We start from the raw sequence: 26,693 nt of genomic DNA, 5'->3' as shown, positions 1-26,693 counted from the left end.
GTTCTGAAAGCAGTGTAGATGTCTATTTTTACAAAAATAGTAAATACTTTAGACCTAAAAGCTAATCTAAGAGTACTTTGTGTAACTGTATTATTCTGTTCACTACAGTAAAAAAAAATTAAGGAAAAGACTGCCTTTATGTTAAAAGATCTATGTAAGAATAACATCATGTTATATATGTTTATTCAAGTTTAAAGTGAATTATACTAAAGTAGATGACATGTTGTTATGCAAGAAAAAATGAGCTGCAGAAGGCTTATGGAACTTTGAGTAAAATACCGGTGGAATAAATATATAGTAAAAGCAAGTAGAATTTCATTGAAGTCTGGGAAGTTTGGAAATGCTTGAGACTGTATTGCTTTAATTTGTTTTTTGCCTTCTGCCTTTTGAAATAGCTCAACTTTTACCATTCTGAATTAGTAAGGGTTGGCAGTTACTTTCATCAAGCAAATTAATATTATATGTGAAGTTTGAGATGTATATAGGATTTTTGTATTTTCAGAAATACTCCATTTTTGAGTCTGTATACTTTTACCTTCTTCATATGCCCAGGGACAAGTTCTGGCTTGATCGAATAACTAGCTTAACTGCATTACTTGGTTGACAGTCATCTATAAGCCAAGAGGCTTAGAGTGCTGCATAGAGTTCAGAAGCTCAACAGAGAAATGGGAGGAAGGTAAAGTCAATTCAAGCTGATTTTTTTGGGTCTTGGGCATCTTTGAAGAAGGAGAGAAAAAAAACCTCCTCAACAGCCCAGAAGTGAATGCTTGATATGTTCAGTCTTACTGTCTTGGAGAGTGAAAGGAGTTGTCTAGCAGTCTCTTCTTTACTATTATTTTTAACAGCTCTAAACCCCTCAGTATTCATTAGAGGACTGTCTAGCCTCTTAAGTTAATGAAACTTGATTCAATAAGGGTAAGAGCTGTAAGTGAAGTATATTTTTTGGGTGTCCTTCCAGGATTCTTCTGAATCTTGTTCTATTTTGGTGTGAATGAAAGGAGAATGGAAGTGGACTCTGGTCTTCAGAACAGAACCTCCATTAATTAATACAACTCGAGAAAGGAAGAAAATGAAAGATTGTGTATGCATTTTAAAGATGTAACTTATACTTGGCACAAAGTGACTAGTGGATAAGGAAGATTACTATCCTCCATCTTTAAGGCATTTCACATTCAAGAATAAGACCATGTAAATAAGGTGATAGAATCAGTCACTTTAGTAAAATTAAAATAAGAAAGCCACGGGGAAAAAATAAGCATGGATAATACTACCATGTCTTTCAGACCCCTAAATTCATTTTTCTTTTAACAAATTGCTGTTTCTCTTTGAGCTGCTTGTTCTATTTTGGGTGGGGAGTGAGTTAGAGACACTGAAACTTTGAAGGCATTCAGTTGGTGCCTGTTGCATGCCTTTTGAGTGGGAGAAAATCTACAGTCTTTTGTAAGTTCCACTAAAAACTCCTACTGCCTCACTTTTGAGTTTTACATTCTTCCTAGAGAAACCAAACAAATCAGCTGCTTTTAACTCTTTGACATGTGTGGTTTTCAGATTAAGGTTGTTGGCAGCAGTGAATTGTGACAGTAGAAGAAAGATTTTAAAAAACAGAGTACTGTTTTATTAAGTTTTAAGAGCCAAACTCTTCATTCACAGTTTGGGTCCCTGAGTTACCCTTATAAAAAAAGGAATCTACACTCTTAGCTTTAGAGCTTAAGGTTAGAGCCTTTGGGTCAAGAATGACATGTTTCTTACTCTACCCCACTTACTTTTTTTTTTTACCTGTAGTAAAAGATTCTGAGCAATTTTTATTTGACTTGACTTTCAAAGAAGCGTTAGACTAGATTTTCAGAGGTCCCTTCCAACTTCAAGCATTCTGTGTTTCTGCAGTAACAGAAATTGGAGTTCTTCTGGCATTAAATCTGGTGAGTGGATGTGAAGACGGTTTTTACAGGTCTTTCAGCAGTAGAAGGAGCAGTAGGTCCTGCTGCAGAATGGGGCAGGGGACCTGAAGTAGGACAAGAAGGAATCTCTGTGGAACTAAAGGTAGATCCTCCTCATCTCAGTCCTTGGGCAAGTGATGAAGCAGATACTCCTGGAAGCCAAAATACAAAAAAACCCCCCACAAACCAGTACACATTTAAGAGTTGTTGGCATTAATCTGTGAAGAAGTCATGCTTGACTAGCCCAATATCCTTTAAATGAGATCAGTGGCTTGGAGGATGAGAGGACATTAATGAATGTTATTTATCCTGACTTCAGCAAGGCTTTCTGAACCGACTCCCATAACATTCTCACTGACAAACTGAAAAGGTATGGGCAGAAGTGCTAGGATCAAAGGGCTGTGATCAGCAGGATGAATTCCAGTGACTGACATGAGAGCCAGTCACTCTAGAGGTTGGTACTAGAACCAGTATTGTTCATCAACTTCATTGGATGATGAAACACTAAGTTTTGCTAACAGTGCAAAACTAGGAGGAGTGACTGACTGAGGAGGACCTTGACAGGGTGGAGAAATGGGTCAACAGGAATCTGATGAAGTTTCACAAGGAGAAGAGCAAAGGTTCTGCCCTTATAGAGGAATAACCTCATGCACCAGTGGAGACTGGGGGTTGACCGGCTGGAAAGCAGCTTTGTAGAGAACTGTGTTGCTGTCCTGGTGTTGAACATGTCAGACACCATGTGCCCTTGCACAAAACTCAAGCAGCATCCTGGGCTGCTGGAGGCAGTACACTGCCATTAGGTCTGGGATGTTCCTTCCCCTCTACTCATTGATCACACCTGGAGTGCAGGGTCCAGCTGCTCAGGAAAAGACAGATGTGGGCAGACTGCAGCTAGTCCAGCAAAGGACCAGGAAGATGATGAAGGGGGATTGAGGTGTCTGTTGTACAGGGAGAAGCCAAAAGACCTGGGATTGTTTAGCCTTGAGAAGAGAAAGCATGTTGGGGGTGGGGTGGCAGTGGGTACTATCAATGGTTATAAATACTTGAAAGGGAGCATGTGATGAAGGTGGAGCCAGACTCTTCTCATTGGTGCATCCTGACAGGACAGAGGTCATGAACCAAAGCTGAAATAGAGGAACTTCAATTTAAACATAAGAAAACAGGTTTTGGGGGTGATCAGAGCTCTGATACAGGCTTCCCAGAGAGAAGTGTCCATCCTTGGAGGTATTCAAAACTGGACTGGACACAGCACTGCTCTCACTGACCCTAATCTTAGAAAATATGATCTCTATAGCCTCCTTCCCTCCTCAGCCATTCAGTGCTTCGGTGAAAGTAGACAATTTCAGTCTTTGAGTCTGGTCATGTTGTATGAAGATGAGCCCAGTTACTCAAAACTAGAAACCACTACGTTTTATTTGGAACCAGTTGGTAAAAAATTGATAGCATCTTAAAATAATATAACTTGTGGCAAAATTTTCTTTATATGTTCAAAATGTCAACAAATTTGCATCTTTCTCAGACACTGGTTTTTATGATAAGTTGCCTTCATTATTAAATATGAAGAATCCTGATTTTGAAACCAAAATGTCATTTGGAAGTAAGTGGTGGTTTATTGTACTGTGTTTTGCAACAACCACTTAATAACATCAACTTTTTTGTTTGTTTTTAATTTTATGTATTTATTTTTAAAGCAGAGTCATGGGTAAGCAGTAGTTGGGCATGTAAAACTAGGTTAATATTAATTTCCTTGGTCAACCAGGCCTTGGATAGGAATTTTTTCAATGCAGTGTCCACTCCTCAATACCTTTCCAACAAGGAACGAGCAATCTCTCTTCTGTTATTTTCTTCATTCTCCAACACTTCCCTTTATGTTGGTTGACTCACTGTAAGGCCCAGCCAGCATCCTCTAACCCCTCCTGGGATCGAGTATCATTTTCCTTCCCTCCCTGATGTATAGTTCGTGGCAACTATTTAACTTCTTATACCTTTTCACTCTTCCTGTGATTAACACCGTGTTCATACTCGTTTGTGCGAGGCCAAGCAAAGACAGAAAAGTGTTAATATGGCTAAAACAAGAGAGATATATTAGATTTCCTGTCACAGAGGCTTCTAAATTTACTTATTGTCCAAATGCAGTTAAAATCAAGCTAAATAGATTGGAGACTGCCTAAGACCTGACAAACATTGATGCTAGGTATGTGTAACAATTGTTATACAACCAAGGCCTGTAATTTGTACAAAGGCGTTATTAACAGTTGGTAACATTTCTCATCTTAGCTTGCACCAGAAAAATCAATTTTATTGTTTGACTGCAGGAAATTTTGACACAGCTATTTTTAATTTTTACCTGTACTCTGGAGGAAAAAAAAAGCTTATTCTGTTTGTTTGTGTGTATTTGGGTTTTTTTGGAGGGTTGTGTTTTGGGTTTTGTTTGTTGGTTTTTGGTTTGGTTGGTTTTTTTTTTAAGGGGGGAGTGTTTCTTATTTGGTTTTGTGTTTTCGTTTTTTTTTTTTTTTTTTAAACTGTTGAGGGATTTGTCAGATTCCAAAACTGAATTTATCTTGTGCCTGAACTAATTTTGGTTTCCTGCTGTTCTGAAGTAGACTGTTGTCAAGGAAAAACTGTCATAAACCAAATGCAATTGCGTCTTTTCCTAGTACGAGGTGAAGATGTAATAGAGCCTTAAGAGGTAGTGTCTCATTGACTAAAAGTGCTTTGCTCTACAACTAATGATTCCACTCCTTCACATAGCTTCTTGAACTAGGAAAACTTCCTTGAATCCTTGGGCTACGCAGGCAGTTAAGTGAAATGTTTCGGGGATGTTCTTTTGGCCTGAGGCTAATGGGCTTGACACTTGGCCATACCACAAGAAGCTTTTGGTTCTTATAGTGTAACTACAATCCAGCTGAAAAAATTTGCATATTTCATGTAGTTTCATCTGTGCTGGTTCATGAACCACTGCTATGTTGGTCTGGGCCAAACCTAGGTGATGCAGGAGGTTTGTAGTTGTTTCGCAGTTGATAGTAGGGAGCAAGTTGTCCGTGAGCCAGCAGTGTGCCCTTGTGGCCAAGAAGGCCAGTGGTACCCTAGGGTACATTAGGAGGAGCATTGCCAGCAGATTGAGGGAGATGATCCTGCCCCTCTACTCAGCCAGAGTGAGGTCTCATCTTGAGTGCTGTGTCTGTTTCTGTGCTCCTCAGTACAAGAGAGACATGGAGCTCCTGGAGCTGGTCCAGCAGAGGGCTATGAAGATGGTTTTTAAGGGTCTAGAGCATCTCTCTTATGAGGAAAGGCTGAGAGAGTTGGGCCTGTTCATCCTTTAGAAGAGACAACTGAGAGGGGGACCTTATCAATGTATATGAGTATCTGAAGGGAGAGTGTAAAGAGAATGGAGCCAGGCTCTTCCTGGTGATGCCAAGCAATAAGATATGAAGCAATGGGCAGAAGCTGATGCACAGAAAGTTCCACCTGAACACAAGGAAGGACTTCTTTACTGTGTGAGTGACTGTACACTGGAACAGATTGCCCAGAGAGGTTGTAGTGTCTCCCTCACTGGAGCTATTGGAGAACTGTCATGATGCAATCCTATGCCATATGCTCTAGGATGACCATGCTTGAGCAGGGAGGTTGGACTGGATGACCCACTGTGATCCCTTCCACTCTTTCTTCCAACCTTCCAACACCATTCTTGTGTTTGAATGTTATATTAGCTGCCTTGTACTTCTGTAGAATATAGCAGGTATTACCATTGCCATTCTTTGATCGAATGACTAATGTCTAGGTATCCATGCATAGAAATATTATACTTTGTTCCTTTATCATTGCATGAGTAACAGTTTAAAATTAATTACACTGAGCTTTATTTTTTTTTCACTGAATTTCTTGATGGAAGATTTTCATTTATTTAAAGTGAGTTCTTGTTCCTGGACTTCGTTGACTTTTAAACTTGAAAAAAATCCCAAGCTCTTTGAACAAGGTTTTGTCACTCAAAATCAGAAATTTCTGTAAGATTTGATATATTCATATGTAAATTTTTGTTTGGTTATTGTTTTGTGTACGTGTGTTTGTTTAGCTGTAGTGGGTAGCAGGATTCTTAAAAAAATCAACTGATTGTCTTACAAGTGGTGGATAAATGATTGAGTAGATCTCAATAAGAAGGTTGCCTTGGAGAAGATTTGAATTTGTGCTGACCTTCAGTTAATAGCTATGTGTAAGCTTTTATGCTTGTTACATTTGAGGTAGGTTACTCCATGGAAACTGCCTCAGTCCTTCTAAATTTCTTACACGAGGTATAAAGTGAGAAGCATATGTTTTGGGTACTTAACGTTGAAAGTTGTAGTGCATCTTTACACTCTGCCTTGCAGTTTGGTACTTCTGTCATGTCTGTGTCACAGGCTACTTTGGTATGTATTTTTCTCTAACTAGGGCAAAAGGAGAGAATTACTATAGTAAGCTGTTCATGTGGCAAGTGGTCCAATGTTGAAATCAACTTTCCATCCTGTTCAAATATTTTAGTTTATGAGCACAATATAAATGCTGTCTCTTTTTTCTTTACCCATTTGGTAGTGGATACCCTGTTTTCAAGAAAACTAAATGGAAAATACAGACTTGAACGCCTTGTGCCAACTGCAGTCTATCAACATATGAAGATGCACAAACGAATTTTAGGACACTTATCTTCTGTATACTGTGTAACTTTTGATCGGACTGGCAGGAGAATATTTACTGTGAGTACAAAATCTTTATTTTTGTAGATTTTTTTTTAAGTGCACATAGTATGTCACCTAATTGTTTCCAAAGAATGAATATAGTATAGATACTGATTATGTATGAAGAGCAGATAAATGCTTTACTACTATTACTCTCATTCTTGCTTTTTAGTAAACGTTACTGGTTTGCATGCATTTTAACCATTTTATTGGTTAAAATAGTTTTGACATAGGTGTCTTAAGACTAGATGTGATTGTGATTGCTGATCTGTGTAGTTCAGTGGGAAAACTGCTCTTTTTCAGTGAAAAGAATTTATCCTATGTAACTTCTTTTTTCTGGACTCATTTTCTCTAGCAAAAACATAAACAAAACAATGGATCGCCATCACAATTCGATTAGGAAGTCAGAACAATCAGTCTGCAAATACAGATTATTTTGACTCCTTTCTATAACTTTTGTTAAATTTAAGGCATGACTGTTATGTTTACAGTCTGGTGATGCACTTGCATTTGGTACAGCATGTTGAAGAAAAATAGAAAGCTGAAAATTCACGTGGTATATTATAAAAAACGTTGGTTCACAAACAAATTGTCTTTGAGATCCTAGGATTTTTTTTTTAAAATACTAGTGTTTTTAGTATTTTTAACTATTTATCTTTTTTTGTTGTTGTTTTTAAGACTTAAATATTAGACAGATGTCTGAAATCAGTACTGAATTATGGGTTTCCCAAGGAATGGGGTTTATAAAACCGGATAGGTGTTAGTATAATTTGGATTTCTTGGTAAGTAGTCAATTTGAGTAGAGACAAAGATATCATAAACACACACCTCATGCCAGTTGGTGATGCTTTGGCTGCATTTATTGGCTTTCCACAAACATTGGATGTAATTGATACCTGTGTGGATTCAGGAGCTTAATTGTGTCCCTTTTAATGACGTGGCAGATAACCAAACAATGCAGGTAGAAGTACAGTTCAGGTTTCCTGTATCATGTATTGCAGTCCTAACTTCTACAGTTCTTTCAAGGTGGTTGTAAATATAATTCGCCCTTTTATCCACATACATTTTGCTTTATTGCATGGAGGGTTGTGTGGTTGCAGGGATGGACACTTGCAGTGTTTTGAACAGACCTGTTTATTTGTTCATTTGTTACTTGAGGCATAGCAGAGACTCTTTTTGATGTTTCTTTAGCTTTCATTGGCAAACTAAGTCATAGGCATTAAAATCTTACGTCCTGTAGTTTATGCATGGTTAACCTGTCAGGAAAAGGACTCTGTTGTGGGTTTATTTTTTATGTGACATGGTAGAATGCATTGAAGATTTTATGTGTACCAGGTATAAAAAACGCACATGCTGACACTATTCACCTTAAAATAAAACCTTCTCTTTGTGCTTCTCAGATGAAGTGAATAAAACTCCTTCTTAAGGTCTACTAATTCTTAATTTTTCTGCAACTTTCCCATGTTCCTAAAATCATTATTTCCAGAGATATACAAAACTTGTGTATGTGTCTGTGGTGATCGTTCCTTGTTGCACATTCCTTTGCTTTTTGCAGTCTGATTTAAAAGTGGTTAAAGAGAGAGAATTCTCTTGACTGTAATAGCAGTTCGTTTCCAAGAGAGAAGTAGAAGAACCTGAAATGAAAAAGGGGGGGGAGGAGGGGTAGTGCAGGGGGCAGGGCTCAACCTCAGAGCTTTGCTGGCAGTCCTTTACTGACTGGTGTCCTTGAAAAAAAGTTCCCAGTTAAATCATGATTACTTCAATCTGGTGTTAAACAAAGTCCCCATAGAAATTAATTTTGGCTGCTGAATTTTTCATTTTGGAGGGCTTGGGACAGAACCTCTGCATTTTTAGGTAAATCTTTTTTGTGTAGATGTTTAAGTGGTTGTTGGCAAATGGAAAACCAATGGATAGTATTCCACATTTCGGTAACATCCGAGTTGCTGTATCTGACCTTTTATTGGTAGATGGATAAACAGTCATGAAACTGTTGTGTTGTAATTGCATCTATATAATGAAATGGTGCCAATTCTTTTCAATTTATACCACTATGACTTCTAAAGTCTCTAGTGTAGCATGTAAATTTGCAGGCATCAGTAGGGAATTCTTCCTGCCTTCCTGCAACCTTCATTGTGATGTTAGCTAGATAAGTTGTTTTAGATTTAAAATTGTCTCTAGAAGATGCATCATAATTGTTTCCTGTTCTACCTGACCTCTGAGGGATTGAAAGCCTCTAAATTCAAGCTTTGTTCATGTTCTGTTTCAAATTAAAAGCGAAGAAAGTGATCTCAGCACATTTTTGAGTCATGCTCATCTGGGAGATGTTGTCTTTGCTAGAAAAATGATGCTTTTATTTTACCTAAAGACAGTGGAAACAGGACATAATGCATTTTTCCTACTAGCTTAGAAGATCTTTATTGTGTTTGCTTAGTAAGGATTTGGTAGCAGAGGTGCAGTGGTGACTTCTCTGAGAAGCTGCCAGAAGCTTCCCCCATGTTCAAGAGTGAATGCCAGCCAGCTCCAGGATGGACCCACTGCTGGCCAGGGCCAAGCCCATCAGTGATGGTGGTAGTGCCTCTGGGATAATGTATTTAAGAAGGAGGAAAAAAATCCCAGGGCAAGTGCATTCTGGAGGGAGGAGTGAAATTATGTGAGAGAAACAACCCTGCAGACTCGAATGTGAGAGGAGGAGGAGGAGGAGGAGGTGCTTCAGTCTCTGGAGTAGAGATTCCCCTGCAGACTGTGGGGAAGACCTTGGTGATGCAGGCTGTCCCCTTGCAGCCCATGGAGGTAGACACTTAATATTTCAGGTCTCTTGAAAAGTCTGACTTGCAGAACCCATGCAGGGTAATAGAAACAAGCATTGTCTTCTCTAGTTTCTGCACTACTTAACTTTCTGACTGCAAAGAGGGATGGCTATCTCCTTTTTTCCCTACCTTTATCTTCCTATCTCCTCTGAGATTACTCTTTCTAGGGAATAATAAAGATTGTGTAATAGTCCGTGTAAGATTTCCAACCCAAGATTAATTTGTGTGTTTCTTGGCAGTTTCACTTCAGCCCACAAGTGTGTGTAATGGTAGGAAAATGAACCGATTTTACTCCATACCTTGGCAATGCAGTCACCAATTCTCTCTTGGTGCTGAACTTGTTCTAGGATTTACTTTTGACAGATGCTTTTTAATAGGCACATAATTCCTAGCAGTTGTAGATATGACCTTGGAAACGTGAGCTGTGGTGTAAGCCAGTGCCCTTACTAGTAGAACTGCAACAATATTTTAAGAGTTGTGGGTTGTTCCGCTCAGTTCAGATGTAATCACATGAATTTATTTGAACTCCAGTATTGTTATCTTGCCAAGATGCTGCAGAATTTACAATTTTACCTTGTTTTTTTAATTTTTTTTTTTCACTTTTCCTTCTCTCTCTTCCTCCCCCTCCCCTTTCCCCCTCCCCTTTTTTTCTTGTTGAGATTTGGCTGACAGTCATTTTTCTCTGCAATAGAGATGTATAACACATGCCTCTATAGCCAGCTGGAAAGGGAGCATGCTTGTTTTATGCTGATCTTCTTTCCTTGGTTTGCTGTTATTAAATAGACCTCTGGGGACCCTCCAGGTGTCATTAGATCCCAGAAATTTATTTTTTCTTGCTGATCATTTTACATCTTTACATTGTCAGTGAGTAATTTCCACCTTTTAAAGTATTTTGGCAGTTTTGGTTTCACCATTCCCTGCTACTTTCAGGTCTCTCTTTTGAGCAGTGAGACTATTATTTGCGGTGTTACACACATGCAAGCATGTGTAGGCTTTTGTCTCTGCTTGTTGGGTTTTTTGGTGGTGACTGCATTTTCAAGAAGAATATACAACCTTCTTCATACTCTAAAGTCTTACATCATGATAACAGAACAACATGAGCTGATACTATCATTCAGATAATTATTTCATCAAGTAGGTGGACAGTTTGAAGCTTTAGATATAGAAGTGCTAATTTGAATAGAAACAGGAACATTTATGGAAACTTATTAGTTGAGGAGCATGGGGGGGGGAAACCAAATCTAAGTGCTTTATAGGTGCTTGTATTTTTGTTTTAAGGGAGCAAAGGGGTGAAAACTGAATTTGCTTAGAGCTTTATAAGGAGAATTTAGAGAAAAAAGAGGCCCTTTTTCCTGTAAACTGCTTTTAAAGCTCTGTGTAGCACGTTTGCTAGTCCTGTTATAAATCCTATCTAAGATGGTACTTTGGTAGTCATTTTACCACAGAAATGAAAGTATATCATAATACAGTTATTTGGTGTGAACCTCAGAAGTCACAGATTACAGAATGATTGGGTTTGGAAGGGACCTCTAGAGATCACCTAGTCAAATCCCACACTGCTAAAGCAGGTAAAACCAAAAGACTCACTCAATGAACCCACTCCTTGTCATCCTGGCCTACCCCTGTATCCATCCACAGCCTGTATCCATCCACAGCAGCAACTACCTGAAAGGAGATGGGTGTCAGTCTCTTCTCCCAGGCAACCAGCAGTAGGACTTAAGTAGGTCTTAAGCTCTGCCAGGGAAGGTTTAGTTTGGATATTAGGAAAAAAGTTTTTTTACAGACAGAGTAATCACACACTGGAATGGGCTGCCCAGGGAGGTGGTGGATTCACCGTCCCTGAAGGTTTTTAAGATGAGACTGGATGTGGCACTTAGTGCCACGGTCTAGTAACCACGGCAGTGTCGGACCTAGGGTTGGATTTGGTCTCAGAGGTCTTTTCCAACCCAGTTGATTCTATGATTCTAAGAGAAATTACAGAATTCATGTTGTTCTTACTGCTAGGTGGCTTTATTTATTTATTTATTTATTTTTTAGATAATGTCCTAAGTATATTGGAAAAATTGAAGATTAGGTCTTTGGCACTGTCCAAAACTTTGGAAAACTATACCTGTTAGTAAGGTGCTCTAGCATGCTTGAGGTGTAGAACTCAAATGTAAGAGCAATGGGGTGGTTTGATTATTGTGCAGTTTTGTCTATGGGATATTTTTTTCTTTGGATCCTATTATAAGTGCATTAACAGAGTAACTTATCATTAGAACAAGAATCAAGGGCTTTGGTGATTTCTAATTTGTGGAAGTGCTGCAAATGTGCAGGGGAGAGAAAGCTTTTTGTTTGGATACTGAAGGATGTGAAATGGTGCGTAAGAGGCAAATATGGGGCAAAAACATTGTTTTCAACAGATGGCCAATCTGTTGATGAGAGGAGACTTAGAATACGGAAGATGTGGGAGGGAGGCAACAAACCACAATCACATGAGGATGTGATAGACCAGGTGGGTAAGCAAAGAATGTGAGATGATGTAGACAGGAAAACAACAAAACTGAAGAGGGCCCACCCCAAGTATGCGCACAGATCAAGAAACAAATTATGGAGAAAGCTTTCATGCTTGGAGAAATCATCCTGAATATGCACGTACCTGAATTACCTGTACATGCACTATGGAGAAATGTAGGAGGATTTGGAATTACATATGTAGTTGCAGGGCTACGATCTCTTCAGGACCAAAGAGCTGGAGTGGGGTTGGGTAGCTCACAGAACTGGGTTGCTGCTGTGGATGGATACAGGCTCTTTAGAAGGGGCAGGCCAGGATGACAGCAAGTGGGAGTTTTCATGGAGCTTTGCCTGGGGACAGGTGATGAGTTAGCTGAGAGATCGTGAATGAGGGTTAAAGACAGACCAGTGTGGGTGACATTGGGGTATGTATCTACTACAGGCTGCTTGATCAGGAAGAAGTAGATGAGGCTGCAAATGTTACTCCTGTTTTCAGGAAGGGCAAGGTTGTTCCAGGCAACTACAGACCATTCATATTTGTCTTTATCACCTGAGAAAGTAATGGAGCAAATCCTTCTGAAAGCCACTTCCAAACATATCAACAATAACAAAGTGATCAGTGTAGATCTATGAAGCAGAAATTATTCCTGTCCAACTTGATAACGTTATATGATGAAAGAACTAAGTTGGATGGGGAACAGTAGTGGATCTTGTTTTTCCTGACTGAAGCAAGGCTTTCGATGCTGTCTCCCATAACATCCTTACCAACAAACTAATGAGGTACAGGCTTGATGTACACTTGACAGTGAGATTGAAAATGCCCTGAACTGCCAGGTTCAAAGGGTTGTGATTAGTGGCATGAGGTCCAGCTGGAGGGCAGTCAATATGGGGTACCACAGGGTTTGGTACTGAGACCAGTACTCTTTAATATTTCCCTTAAAGACCTGGGTGATGGAACAAGAGGGTGCCTACAGTAAATTTGCAGAAGATAACGAAACATGAGTGGTGGATACATCATCCTGGGCAACTGCTCTAACTGACCCTACTTGAACAGGGATTTTTGGACTAGACCCAAGTATCTTCCCACCTCAGTGATATTATGATTCTACCTGTCCATTGCTGTTAACTCTACAGGCTGTAGTTTTGTTTCCTGGGCTGGCACCATAGCAGTCAGATAAGGCAAATGTGTTCTGCAGAGTCTCCGTACGGAAGTTTTATGCGTAGATGGAGCTAGTATAGGCTGTACCATTGCTCTCCTTACCCACAAGGCAGAAAATGTAATTGTAAACAAACTTCCCTTACTATCTCCTTTGTCTAGGAGACCTGGCCCTTTTTTATAAAAGGTGAATGGTAGTATTGCCCTGCCTTCTGGCTTCTGTAAAGTATAAATGCTAGATAAACTTTTTCAGAGGCACTATAAGTAGATGCAATAGGAAAATCTTGGGTGAAATTTTATAATGATGGTGTCACATTGTAACTTGCTCTAGCGCCTGCATGTGTCCAGTAGCAGATCAGTGCTCCAGATGTTAAAACCCAGGTTTGTATTGCTTCTGAACTTGACTAAATGTATTAAATGTTTACAGTAAATTTCGTCTGTCAGTGTGTCTGTGCAGTGTTCAAATATCATTGTATTAAGGTGCAAAGATACTCAGACTTTCAGGAAGGCATGGAAATGCGAAGATAAATGGAGGAATTAATTCTTAATTTTTTTTCTCGGGCTCTGAATTCATTGTATACAGGCAAGCAGCTGTTAGAATTGTGGGAAGACCAGCAAAACTTGAGTTTCAAGTATGAATATGTAGATGAAACCTCTGAAGTTTGTTGAGAAAGTGGTCATTTCAGTGTTTGTTTATGTGAATATCAAAGGAGATTTATAGTATTTAGACTTAATAATGGAATAGCTGTTCACACACACTCTTTACCTCTATGTTACTGTGGTAAGTGTACTACTAATGCTGGTAGGGCATGATGATCAAACTAGGAAGATAAGGAACATAAGTGAGTGTAATACTGAATGACAAACACTGAACCAATTCCTGATTCACTGTCACGTTTAATGTAAATTTTTATTTTAATGTATTGCAACAGCTTCTTCAGTTTGTGCTGGATTTTTGGAAAAAGTGTCTTACTGAAGCATAAACCAATTTGCTGTGGGATTTGTGATCTATATTATATATGCGTCATGCTTTGCATATACTCTTGAGAATCAATGTAAACTTGTGTTTTGAATGCAGTATGGAATACTGTGGGGAATATCTGTATGTCATTAGTTTTGTCTTTCAGTTCATTGTGTTAGTTAACTCTAACATCAAAACAGCCAATGGTATGGTTGAAATTATTTCTACCTTACTTCTAGGGATCAGATGATTGCCTTGTAAAAATCTGGGCAACTGATGATGGAAGGTTGTTGGCTACCCTGAGAGGGCATGCGGCTGAAATATCTGATATGGCAGTAAACTATGAAAACACCATGATAGCTGCTGGAAGCTGTGATAAAATGATCAGAGTTTGGTGCCTTCGAACTTGTGCACCCCTAGCAGTTCTGCAGGGCCACAGTGCATCTATAACATCATTGCAGGTAGGTTTTTGCTTTGCAAAAATGCGTCATTTGATTGAGAAAAGAACCACCTGAGAATGTGCAATGTAATAAAATTGTGTGCCTGGTAACTAAGCCCTGAAGTGAGAAGGAATTTTCATGGTATGCATTGTGAAATAACACATTTATTGTCAAAATGCCTGACCTTGAAGAACACCAGACATAATCCTTGTTCAAAAAAAATGCATGACGCATGTGGGCAGTTCTGTTTTGAAGTATCATTCCTTTGCAGGCTTGTGATTCTGGGCGCAGGTGCACTGAGTAAGAACTGCAGTCACTGCAGTACTTTGGTTTGCTTTTGTTTAGAGTTGCACGCTGTTGTGCAACTTGGATGGTGGGGAGGGAGGAAGAACCCAGAGTGCTTTGGCAAGTAACCCAGAAGGTTGTTCTGAAGGAAGAGCGACTCTGGACAGCACTGTGTTATTTTGGCGTTCATTGCAATTTGTTTTCCTTAAGTATGGTTTGATATTTGATTTTGTTTAAATTTTTTTTTGGTGAGAAGTCAATGACTTACAGAACTTCTTAGCACATCTGGAACAGATTAACAGGAGAACTTTTCTTTTTTTCTTCTCCCTTCCCCCAGTTCTCTCCACTGTGCAGTGGCTCAAAGAGATACTTGTCTTCAACCGGGGCAGATGGAACAATATGCTTTTGGCTGTGGGATGCTGGCACCCTTAAAATAAAGTTAGTTGCTATTTTATTTGTTACTATTTCTTTTTATGTAATTAAAAATGATGTAGAAATGCTGGAGAAAAATTTGACTAAAACAAAACTTGTCATTGGCTGGTTCAGTGTGTGATTGTTGGGTATGATATATTTCTGATGTAGCTATAGCTTGCTTGCTTGTCTCTTAAGAGCCAAGTTGATAACATAACATTTTGTGGGGTGATGCAGTATATCTGTTAATTTAGAAAAAAATGTCTACTGTTGGGGTTTTTTTGTGTAATATAATGTCAAAGTTGACACTTTTTTGCTCTGTTGTCATCTCTTAATCTCAAGTGAAATGAAAATTAGGTTGATAATATGACTGCAATTTAGACTTCAAAATCCATTTTTTAAGGAGACAATAATGTCCTAGTATAAATTAGCATGGAATACTTTTGATGTTTATTCTTTCCTTATCTGTATTACTTTTTCACAATTTGCTTTACTGTAGCATGGCAAAAGGCAGAACTCTTGGGCAGCCGTGTATTGGTGGCTGAAGTTGAGCCTGAAGTTTCTGCCTTCAAAAATAGTAAAAATGTTGTCAGGACTTCCAAATAGAGATAGTTTTTTAAAATCTGTTTGTTCAGTAGCTTTCAAATGCTTTTTAGTCTTTCTTTTCCTTTATCATAAAACACCTGTAGCTTAAAACTGGAAATGTTTTTTTAGTAATCATTAGTGATTTAGCTTTGAGGATGGCATGTGTTCTTCTGGATGTATACTCCTGGCAGGTAGGTTCCATTTTCTTGTAGTTTTGGTAATTACTGTTACAATCTTTTTCTTGCATTGTGTGATGAGGTTATGCACAGCTTGCAGGCACATTTGCGTAGGTCCTTTTCTATTTGCCTGGACCCTAACTATTTTCATGTTCTCTGGATGTTTGGTCTCTTTTTTTGGTATTATAACAACCTGAGATGTGACTTCATTTAATCCGCTACTGCCTAGTGCATACTGTAATCAAAGTAAGACTCACTCCCTTACTGAGGAGTGTGAAGGAGGAGTTGCTACCTTGCCACCATTTTATTTTTCTTAAGGTTTCCTAGGTCTGAGCTCTTGTTGACGAGATATCTTGATCATTTACAAATCATTGCAAACCTTTTGAGCCCACATTTCTTTCTTTTACCTTTTTTCTTTTATTCTTTTCTCCTTTTCCTAAGTAAAGTTTGAGTCTATGGAAATAAATTTTGAAACAAATTCTGTCTTTAGAGGGTAGTGGAATCCTTGAGAGTTAAGTAGGTTATACTATATGAACTGGCAGATGAATGCTTAGAAATTATCAATGGTTGGTTGAATCATAGAGTTGGATGGGATTTATTTTGAGGTAAAACTTAGGGAGGGAGAAAACTGGCACTAGTTATGGTAGGAGATTCTCAAGGGATTCCTTTCCATGGGGATATGTAATTGTAGAATGAAAATTTTCAGTGAGATGTGCTCAGCAAATATTAAAAGAATAAAAGATATTTGAGTAATGCTTTCATGTGTAAGTAGTCAGCAGATTTGATTAGACAGTGACATAGAGAAAACAGATTAGTTCAGCTGTCTCATGCAGCACAGCAAGGAAGTGGTCTAGTAACCCATGTCACACCAATGATTCATGTTTCTTAACAACAGAGCGCAGATCAAATTCTGTGACTGGATTTTTTTCTTCCCTTTTTACCTTCTGTTCTGCAAGTATTTTATATGTGGTGTTTGAGAAGAGAGAGGAAGCCATTAGGCTGTATTTCTTCAGTCTGGAAAAAAGCAAATGGATGAAGATGAGTCATGTACAGTCATGAGTGTGTTGAGGAAGGCACGTAATGAATAATTGCTTGTTGGCCCTTGTGATTCTAGAGGGTATCAAGTCAAGGTAGCAAGTTCCAAATTGCAAGGAAGTGGTTCTTTACAAAACATGAAGCTACGTTACAAAACTCCTTGCCACAGGGTATTATGCATTATATGAGGATATTAAAAGGCATAACTCTGTGCTTTTTCTTTTTATAGGTCTTTGTTTGAACTTTGTAGAGCTGTTATGTATTTGAAATAATTGATGCTTTTTGATCCAAGGTAAAACTTGATAAAAGTGTGGTAAAGTCTAAATAAGACACATGTATGTCTTTTGGGACTGGAACATAACTGTATGTCCCTTATAATATCAAATAATTGGACACCTCAAAAATCTTAATTTCCTGAACTAGTTCAGGGAAACTTGTTAGTTACAGGAAGGTTTTTCTAACTGTGATCATTATGCCTATTCCAGTAAACCAAAATAAAGGATACTGGGAAACTAGGAGTCCAGTGTGATTTCCCCCTCCCACCAAGGAGACTGCATTGCATGACCAGCACATCTCAGTAATAAGTTTGTCATAACAGTTTTCAGTGAAGTGATTGCCCTTCCTTACATGTTTAGATCTGGTTCTGCTTCCAGAACTGTGGAAACATGACTGGTTCCTTCCACATCCATTCAGTAATATGCTGGGGGAAAAAAAGTACTAGCAATATAAGAGCATCAAAGGAAAGAAAGAGACCTGTTAATTTTTCTCATAAGGCCCTTAGGGAGGTTACTTTTTAAAAACATGATGTGTAGGCCATCTGGAAGAGAGAATCACTGGTGAAGTGGGAAGTTTGTCCTGTAAAAAATACAGACATGCTTCTGTTGAGTATCTCTAAAGAGGAGGAAAGCTGGCAAACAAGATCTGTTACCACAGTTATTCAGGCTCTGATCTTGCTGCCCTGCATCTTGGTTCCAGCACCACTCCCACCCCAGGGAGGAGAAACTGGAGCTTTCAAGCAAGACCAAGAGTTTGAGTAGTACAGGTGAAGGCACTGTAACATTCTTAAGGCAGAACTTGATTTCATGCTCCTTCTGAGCTTGACTGCAGTCTGTCCTTCAAGAATGCAATTGCTATCAGTGATGTGTTACTAAATTATCCAATACTTCAAATGGTGACTGATGGTGAAGTTGAAATTTTAGCTACTTAAAAAAAATCCAGATATCCCACCCCCCCCTTTTTGTGCTGAGCACCGCTTGAATCATATGGCAGTGGGGTAAGAGTATGAGATGTTGGGGAGCCTCATGATGATCATGTAGTTGATTAAAGTTTCAAGATGACTGACAGTGCCAGCAGTACTTAGCGGAATTTTTTTGTGAAATACTGGAAAGGCAGGGTTGAGATACGCTATTGTGTTCAGTGTGCTCTTGAATTAAAAATAATCAGTTTTGTTTTTAACTACACTGAGAAGCGTTTCAGTGGAACCTGGCTTGGATGTTTTGGTCTACTGTATCAATTCCCTGTCTTTAACTGAAAATTGGACTTAGTTTCTTCTGGGAAGAACTCTGAAGGGAATCTTTGTACCTTCTTCAGGAGATGAGGAAATTCAAAATTGTTCCTATTTCCCCACTTATAAAATAAGATCAAATGTTATGGAGTAATTATTTCTCTCTAGAGATGATGAAAAATTGGAAAGCTCACTACCTTGAAAACTGTAGTATTTGCCATTAAAATAGACTTTGACATTGCTTAAGCCTTCTAATGCCCAGTGCCTTACTCCAGTTGTTTTCCTTTTTTTTTTTTTTAATCTCTGCAAATGTTTGTTTCATTCTTAGTTTGCAAAAATTCTTGTAATTCAGTTTTGCCAGCAGCTCTGCTGCAGTTAATTAATTAACACTATCTCTGAAATTAGAGTCTTCCCATCTTCCCATCTCAATTTTTTTTATAACCTTTTTAATTGAGGCATGTTCAGTATTTGGGTCAGGCTTATAGCCCAGTCAGGGGATATTTGGTGACAGAGCTCTGTTTTAATGAACTGCAAAAGGAAACATTACAGTAGATTTGGTGTCGTAGGATGAAACACAGACATTGGCACAGTTGACCACAAAATTCTCACATTGTTCAAAGGAGAGTGAGCAACCTTGTTCACATGCTTCTGTGACCAGTGTGAGTGCATGTTCTTCAGTATTGTAGAACCTTCTGTGTGCTGCTCTTCTTACATTGAAGAGATTTCTGACCAGGCAGTTACCATGTATGCCTAAAAGCAGTAACATTCCAAGTAGATCAATTCAGTTTCCAAAAAGAAGAATGATAAGATTGGTTGTTGCTTCAGGCAAAGAATTCAAAGGATGTGGCCCAAACAAGATGGGAAAACAGTTGAAAATTTAGGCAATGGAGACTTTTTCTGGATTCAATCTTCTGTTACTATTCTGGGTGGATAGAAAACACAGGAGTTAGATCCTGTGTCAGTTGACAGTAGGGAGGAAAGAGAAAAATCTGCCTTGGGTCATCAGAAATTGAAAAGTAACATGCTTCAAGTTGAAGGGAGAATTATTACAATTGGTCAGTGCATCAAAATTAAATTAGTTGCAGTGCAAAATATTTGCATATGTATCTTCTCTGAGACAAGAGAGTTATTGTTCTGCTTCTGCCACCTGTTTGGATCACAAGTTTCCAGTGTTAGCCTGTTACTGACAGACCATATGAACAAGGCAGTATAACTGTCTCACAGATTTGAATAGAAGAGCTTACTGTGCTGCTTTTATTCTCTTCTCTATTTTTTTTCTCCCCTAATTTTAAAAAGAGGAAAAAAAAACTCATGAAAAATGTGTACTGATGATTTTTGACATTCCTGTTTTTGGACAACACATTGATTTCTCAGTTGTCATCAGTGTGATGTGATACTTTCCATCTGCTTTCTTATGCAGAAGATACTTGATATTAAAGGGGCTGGTCATCAGAATTCAGATATGCTCAACCTTTTTCATTAATCTATGAACAGTCTTAATTTGGAGATGTTATATACACATCTGTTTTCTGTGAAGAAGTCTTTCTTAAACTACTACATGACCACAATTAGGTTAGTCTGCAGGGCTTAGATGAATGAACTAATAAAACACTTAATAAATGCACTGAGAATATTTGTAAAGTGATACGTTACTGGGCTGCTACAAGGACAAACAAATAGCTTGGTTTCCCTGTGTTGCAAGAAATTTTACTTTTGTCCCCTTTCCTTGCTTTCCAAAAATACTGATTGCCCAACTCATTTTGAAAGACCACAGTACCGCTCTGTTGTAGAAGAATGACATAATCCTTTGTCTTCTAATGCCTAAACATGAGAGAGACATAAGTTGAAGAATTTAAAATGGTTCTCCAAACTAGAACGTAAGTGCATACTTGCTCTATTTTGCAGCTGTCCTGACTCCAAAGGCAGAGTTCACAAACAACAGTGGAATAAAACAGCAGCCTATTTATCTATTTACACTTGTTCCAAATTATGTAAACTGCATATTGAATTGTCTGATAGTTCTTTTTATGTTAGTATCTCAGTTAAGGAGGATTTCAGCTGTTTTGTAAAATAGATCTTTGTCTTGTTTAGTCTGTCTTGCTGTGAAGTTTGCTTTCACAAATCTGCAGGGAGTTACCTTAAAACTCCTAAAGGAGAGGTCAAAGAAACAGCCTATGCTGAATGGATAATTTGGAGAAAGATTTCTTACCTGGTATTGCTGATGTTTATTACTTTATTTTATGCATTAGAATCACTAAGGTTTAATGCTTATTGCTTTGAAATAGCTATAACTGATCAGTGGAGAAAGATCTCTTTTGCATCTGCCTTCAGCTGAAATGAATTATATAGGCCATTTTGCTTTTAAAAGAGAACATTTTGGATAAATTATGAATATGCATTGTTTTATGTTAGAAGAAATCTTTAGTGATGACAAATGTGGGTGTAGTGCTGCTGTTCTCTAGTAAGTTAATTCTTTGAGGGAAGATTGCAGATGGCATACTATGCAAGACCACCTACTGGTTTGAGGTTGCTGCAGTGCATGAACAGAATTGAAGTAATGATTGAAGAACCTGATCTGATTTGGTTTGGTTTTACACACTCCTAAAGTGCCAGATCCACTGAATGAAGCTTTAGTTCTGCTTCCACATCAGGCTCTGAAATGCCTAGTGGAAAGCAAGGGCCATAAAGTAAAATCCCTTACAAATTTCTAATCATTGTCCTGAGAGTATTTGGAGCAGTATTTGAAACTAGTCCCCAAAGAATATATCTCCTTTGAAGAAACTCTTATATTCTAATACTGTGAAAAACTCCAGATTTATTTAAATTTTTCTGTTATCCTTGTTCATAAAGAGCACAAAACTCTGTTTCTCTCTTGTAAAAGCAACCATGTGCTGCAGGAGAAAACCAGAGATCCAGTACACCCGGTGGTTTAAAACTGAACTTCATGGGCAACTGACTCTGTTCTGCTTTGCTGATGACTTTAGGAGAGTGTTTTGTATGGAATTATCAGAGGGAAGAGAGGAATGGGATTTAAGTTGTGATACAACTCTCCTTGATACATTGATTACTTAGTCCATCTGGATGTCAGTTCCTTAAAGATCGGATCATGAAGCATAGTCACACAAAATTGTTTATAGATGGGCAACCATCTGTTCTTTCATATTTAATTTTATCCTTCTGTGCTTTATTTCTATGATACTGACTTATTTTTTGAAACCCTATTAGGAAATTATTCAACTGTTTCTTTATTTGTAGTCCAAGGCCAACGAAGTTTACAGAACGTCCTCGGCCTGGAGTCCAAATGATCTGTTCTTCTTTTAGTGCTGGTAAAAGACTTTATTTCCCCCCACTCTTTGTATCAATATAAGAAGTCATTTGAAGAGTAAAATAAAGTACAGTACAGTTACTGTAGCATATTTTTTGTTAATAAGATGGATTTGAGTTAAAGTGGCTGTTAAAAACCCCCAAATATTTAAAATAGAAATTTAGAATTTATGCATTAATGCTTGGTCTATGAAAATTCTTGAAAACGATTAAATATGTAATGTTGAAAGTAAGTCTCTTGTGACTGCAAATCTTTTTAAAACATGATATAAAACCTTTTTCTCAGAATGATTCTGAGAGTCAGCTTTATCTGAGGTGTAATTTATAGGGATTTGTACAAGAAGGTGTTGATTACTGAGTTCTCACGGTCTGAATTTCATTGATTCCAGAGCTGGCAACAGAAGAATGCAACACAAATAATTGGATAAAATGTTAAAATGTACTGAAGTTCTAGTTCCATTTAATTTTAGGCTTCTAAGGGCTTAGTTGCAAGCAAATTACTCTAGTTAGCTAATCTTTCAGATACATCTGCTAATGCATATTTGTCTGACAGTAAATGTGAGGTAATTTAATTCCAGTTAAACTTTTGAGTTTCTAAATCTTCTTTTTACTTAAAGGTCAGTTATAGGCGTAGCTGAAATGAGATACATCTATAAATTTCAGAGAATAAGTTGAAATACTTGATGTTACATCCCTTTGAAGATGCTGTAATAACAGTAGATTTCCCTCTTTTCTTAAATCTTATCTGTTTGTTTTTCTCAGGTGGAATGTTTTTGGCCACTGGGAGTACAGATCACATCATTAGGGTTTATTTCTTTGGATCAGGTCAGCCAGAGAAGATATCAGAGTTGGAGTTTCATACTGTAAATACTTTTTAAAAATTACATATGTATTTGATTAAAATAATAATTTGGATAAAATGGGATTAATCAGAGAAATTTAATTTTTTTCTTTTTCTGCTCTTTTTTTTTATACAGGACAAAGTTGACAGCATTCAGTTTTCTAATAGTAGTAGCAGGTAAGCACAATATTTATTCTGATCTAGTCTTTTGACATTTGTGAATACTAGTTTCTGGAAGTAGTTATTAAAAAAAAAACTTTCTGTTTTGAGTTTCATCCAGTAAAATCATATATAGCTATTGGAGTCTCACTGTTTCATTTTAATAGAACTTCTTCAGTTTTGCAGTTGTTTTTATTGTACTGATTAAAGTATTTTGAATTTGCCAAAATTAAGGAGTATAAAAACAGTTGAAATTTCTTCCTAAGAAATGTACGTATGTATATATATTCACATATAAAATACATGCATTTTTAGATATATTTTAATATGTAAACATTTTTTTCAGTTAAATGACTTCTGGATACAGAAAAAACATCAAACTAGACCTAACAATATTTTGTTTAGCTAGGCTAATGTTTTTTCAATGTTTAAGTTCTGGATGTTGAATATGAAGGATGCTAAAGAAAAAAGTTCAGTTTCTTATGAAGTATCTGACACTTATATTTATTTGATGTTCTAATGTACACTTTTATCATGATATGTTTTACTCCACCCACCTCTTTCTCCTCCTCCTACCCCTGAACCTCAGGAAAAAAAAGAGTGGGGGAGAAACTCAAGCTAGGAAGTAATAAATGTCTTCAGATAAATATCATAATAGTTATACAGTGCTTGCTTATTCTTGGCCACTGGGAGTAGAGATCACATCCTTAGGGTTTATTTTTTTGGATCAGGTCAGCCGGAGAAGATATCAGAGTTGGAGTTTCATACTGTAAATACATTATAGGAGTAGGTTTTGGTTTAAATCATGTCTGTACTTTTGCTGGCAGGGCTCTCCTGGCCCTTCAGCTGTTTTTACCCCTTCAGTTTCTTCCTTAGCTTTACCTAATGTAGTAGCATCAGTCTTAGGATGCTCATTGGGTTATGGTGTCCCTGTGCCAGAGCCATATCATAACTCAACAAAGCTCACCAAAGGTCAAAGAACAGTTAGTTTGGAAGGGGTTCAGGATAGGGAAGCAGGTTTGACTTTTTGCAGGCCTTTGATTTTTTTTTTGCTGGTATGGGATGGGTACAAACCATTTGTACAGCATTCTGACACTCTTGAAACTTTTTAGTCATAGCTTCCTTTTTTGAGTTCTAAATTCTGGAACTTAATTTTCAAGTGTCTTTTCTGTACAGATCTGCCTTTGATCTCTGAGTAACTGTTTTCCCCATTTGTTAGGTTTGTGAGTGGAAGCCGTGATGGAACAGCACGAATCTGGCAATTTAAGCGAAAGGAATGGAAAAGCATTTTGTTAGATATGGCTACTCGCCCAGCAGGGTAAGTGATGTCAAATGTTCTGCTATCAGGTAGATTCTGGAGGGACATTGATATAATTTATTGACTTATTAAAAAAATAAAAAAGACTGCAAGAGAAAAGAAGTGGGGCATAAATTATTATTGGTTAAATGTGTATAACTCTTGAAATCCAATGAAAATAAATATTTGACTACATATTCAACTGTGGAAGCTAACTTGTCCTAATACAAGCTCCACTAGTATTTTGACTAGATTAAAAGAATAAAAATTATTCAAAACTCATTAAAGGTCTTATTTATATGGCTTAGACATTAATTTCTTGAGCAAGAAAACCAGGTCAGATCTGTTCTTGAGACTGAGCAGAGCATGCCAGAGCAAATAAATCACTTGCTCTTTAATGGGTTCTCATTTGTTAAAACAAATCTGAGAATTTACAAGAGGTATGAGAAACTTCTGTACACTAGAACAAGCAACAAAAGAGGCTTGAAGATGGAGAATTACTTAGTAGGAATTGTGACTTGTACCTTTTTATTTTGGCTTGAAGATGTTTTCCAGTTGACATATTAAAAAGATGTACAATGGGTTTAAGGGATAAACCTTCTTCCCCTTACTGTTCATATGGAGTGGCTTGAAGAACTACTGTTTAGTAGAAAAAAAATTAAAATGTTTTCAGGAGTAATCCTGTGGAAATACATATGAAAGACCAAGAGAGGGATGGAAGAGAAGGCTAAATAAGCTGTAATTTAGTTAGATGTTTAGATGGAACAGTATCTTGTTAGTTATGGGCAGATGCAACAAAACATGACTATCAAACTGTTGGACAGGAGTATATAAAATGCTGGTACTTTGATAATAGACCGAGTTACTCTCAGTAAAAATTCTTAATTTTAACTGATTCTGGGAAAAATAAGTACAGATTCTTCTTCATTGTGGTCATAAATGCTGAACTTGTCCGAGAACCTGAACTGCTCATTTCTGTAAAGCACCTTTAGCAGAATTCTGTTCTGTTTTTGTGACTAGAGGGATAAGTGCAATTCCAAATTTGATCTTTTCTACACAAGCACAGTTTTATCAAAGAAAATGAAGTTGCTGCACTGAAAGGGGAAGAGTGAATTCAGCTTATAAAGCCTCCTGGGTTCTGCATCAAATCTAGAAAGGAATCTGACCATAACTGCATTTTCTATTATTGAGTTGTACAATATATACTATTTTGTAATGTGTTGTAGTGCTTTCTATAAGGAAGATTCTGTATTTGTCTATCTACTTGGTGTTAACATGCTTTTGTTGCATTTGGCTGATAATTTCCCAGAAATAAATGTGCTTGAGAATTCAAGGGTGATTAGCCTTTAAACCACACTGACAAAAATGTAATTTTGGAGTATTCTGGTAGATTATATTACAGATGACTATTGTTTGGATTTCATGCAAGATTAAGTGTCATTATTACCAATAGTAAAGTGATACAGGGGTAGTGGTGTACTACTAAATGTAGTCTGAGAATTTAACTAATTTAAAGGTATAGAATACTTTTCTCCATATTTCAGACTACTTACTACAAATATTCTCCAGGACAAATTAATGTTCATAAGTTTGGATTTTCATTCTTTAGATGTCACAACAGATACTGTAGCTATCAAATTTAATTGAGTTAGGTCGTGTATCAGAGGGCATTTTCTGGAAAAAACCAGATCAACATATTATGTAAGATACTAAGAAGACCCTATAATTGTTTAAGTATCTACAATTCTTTGTAATTGTATGTGCTACATAATGGAAAATATCTTTCATTTCTGCAGTTTCTTAAAGAAGTAATGCATCTGTTCTTAATAATACAGCAAAATACAGAAATACTTTTACTTCTTAGTAGCATTAAACTATTTTGGCATACTGGGATTGCTTTGAATTTTTTTGCTCTTTGGTTTTAGACAAAGTTTGCAAGGAGTTGAAGATAAGATCACAAAGCTGAAAGTGACCATGGTGGCGTGGGACCGCCATGACAACTCTGTTATAACTGCAGTAAATAACATGACTCTGAAAGTTTGGAATTCTTTTACTGGCCAACTCATCCACATTCTCATGGTAAAGTGTACCATCTTGATTTATCAATCCTGAATGCAAAATTTATGTGTACATCATCAATATTCTTCCTTATATGTTTTTTCCTGTCTGAAAACTGCCTTGACAAATGTTTCCAGATAATTGAAGTGCAATAGAGATGTCTGTGAGCTGTTTATTAGAAAATAAAACTTTAAAGTTGCAAATAACCACTGCTGTTCAAGATATCTGAAACTGACTTTGGACTCTTTGGTTTTGGGTTTTTTTTACTGAAGAACTATCTTGAAGGAGAGAAGGAAACAGTTGTTGGATTTTTTTTTTCTTTATTTAATGTGGTAAATGTTTTGAAATACTGTTAATGGATAAATTTGCCCTTTTTAAGCAGATACTTGTGCAACCTAGTCATTCCATGAGTCACATCATTCCACAAAAAATTAGTCTTCTAGCTAAAATAAATTAACAATTTTACTAATATGATTTTTTTTTTTTGTAACTGAGAAAATGGGTAACTCTAGGTA

The 26,693-nt window shown here is 37.3% G+C and overlaps 1 protein-coding gene across 2 annotated transcripts in view; it reads left to right on the top strand.

Annotated features, from left to right (window-relative positions):
* Positions 1-26,693, top strand: part of PHIP (pleckstrin homology domain interacting protein) — a 102,994-nt gene that overhangs the window by 11,699 nt on the left and 64,602 nt on the right. For both annotated transcript variants that reach the window (XM_027645114.1, XM_027645113.1), the window contains exons 4-11: positions 6,504-6,664; positions 14,303-14,524; positions 15,126-15,226; positions 21,755-21,825; positions 22,586-22,686; positions 22,801-22,841; positions 24,043-24,141; positions 26,046-26,199. In XM_027645114.1, coding sequence (XP_027500915.1) covers positions 6,504-6,664; positions 14,303-14,524; positions 15,126-15,226; positions 21,755-21,825; positions 22,586-22,686; positions 22,801-22,841; positions 24,043-24,141; positions 26,046-26,199 — 950 coding nt within the window. The remainder of the gene's footprint in view (positions 1-6,503; positions 6,665-14,302; positions 14,525-15,125; positions 15,227-21,754; positions 21,826-22,585; positions 22,687-22,800; positions 22,842-24,042; positions 24,142-26,045; positions 26,200-26,693) is intronic.

Source organism: Corapipo altera, unplaced genomic scaffold (genome assembly GCF_003945725.1).
Source record: "Corapipo altera isolate COAL_440 unplaced genomic scaffold, ASM394572v1 2, whole genome shotgun sequence".
Taxonomy (NCBI): Eukaryota; Metazoa; Chordata; class Aves; order Passeriformes; family Pipridae; genus Corapipo; species Corapipo altera.
The sequence above is the reverse complement of the archived record's forward strand: the minus strand, read 5'-3'. Positions and strand labels throughout refer to the sequence as shown.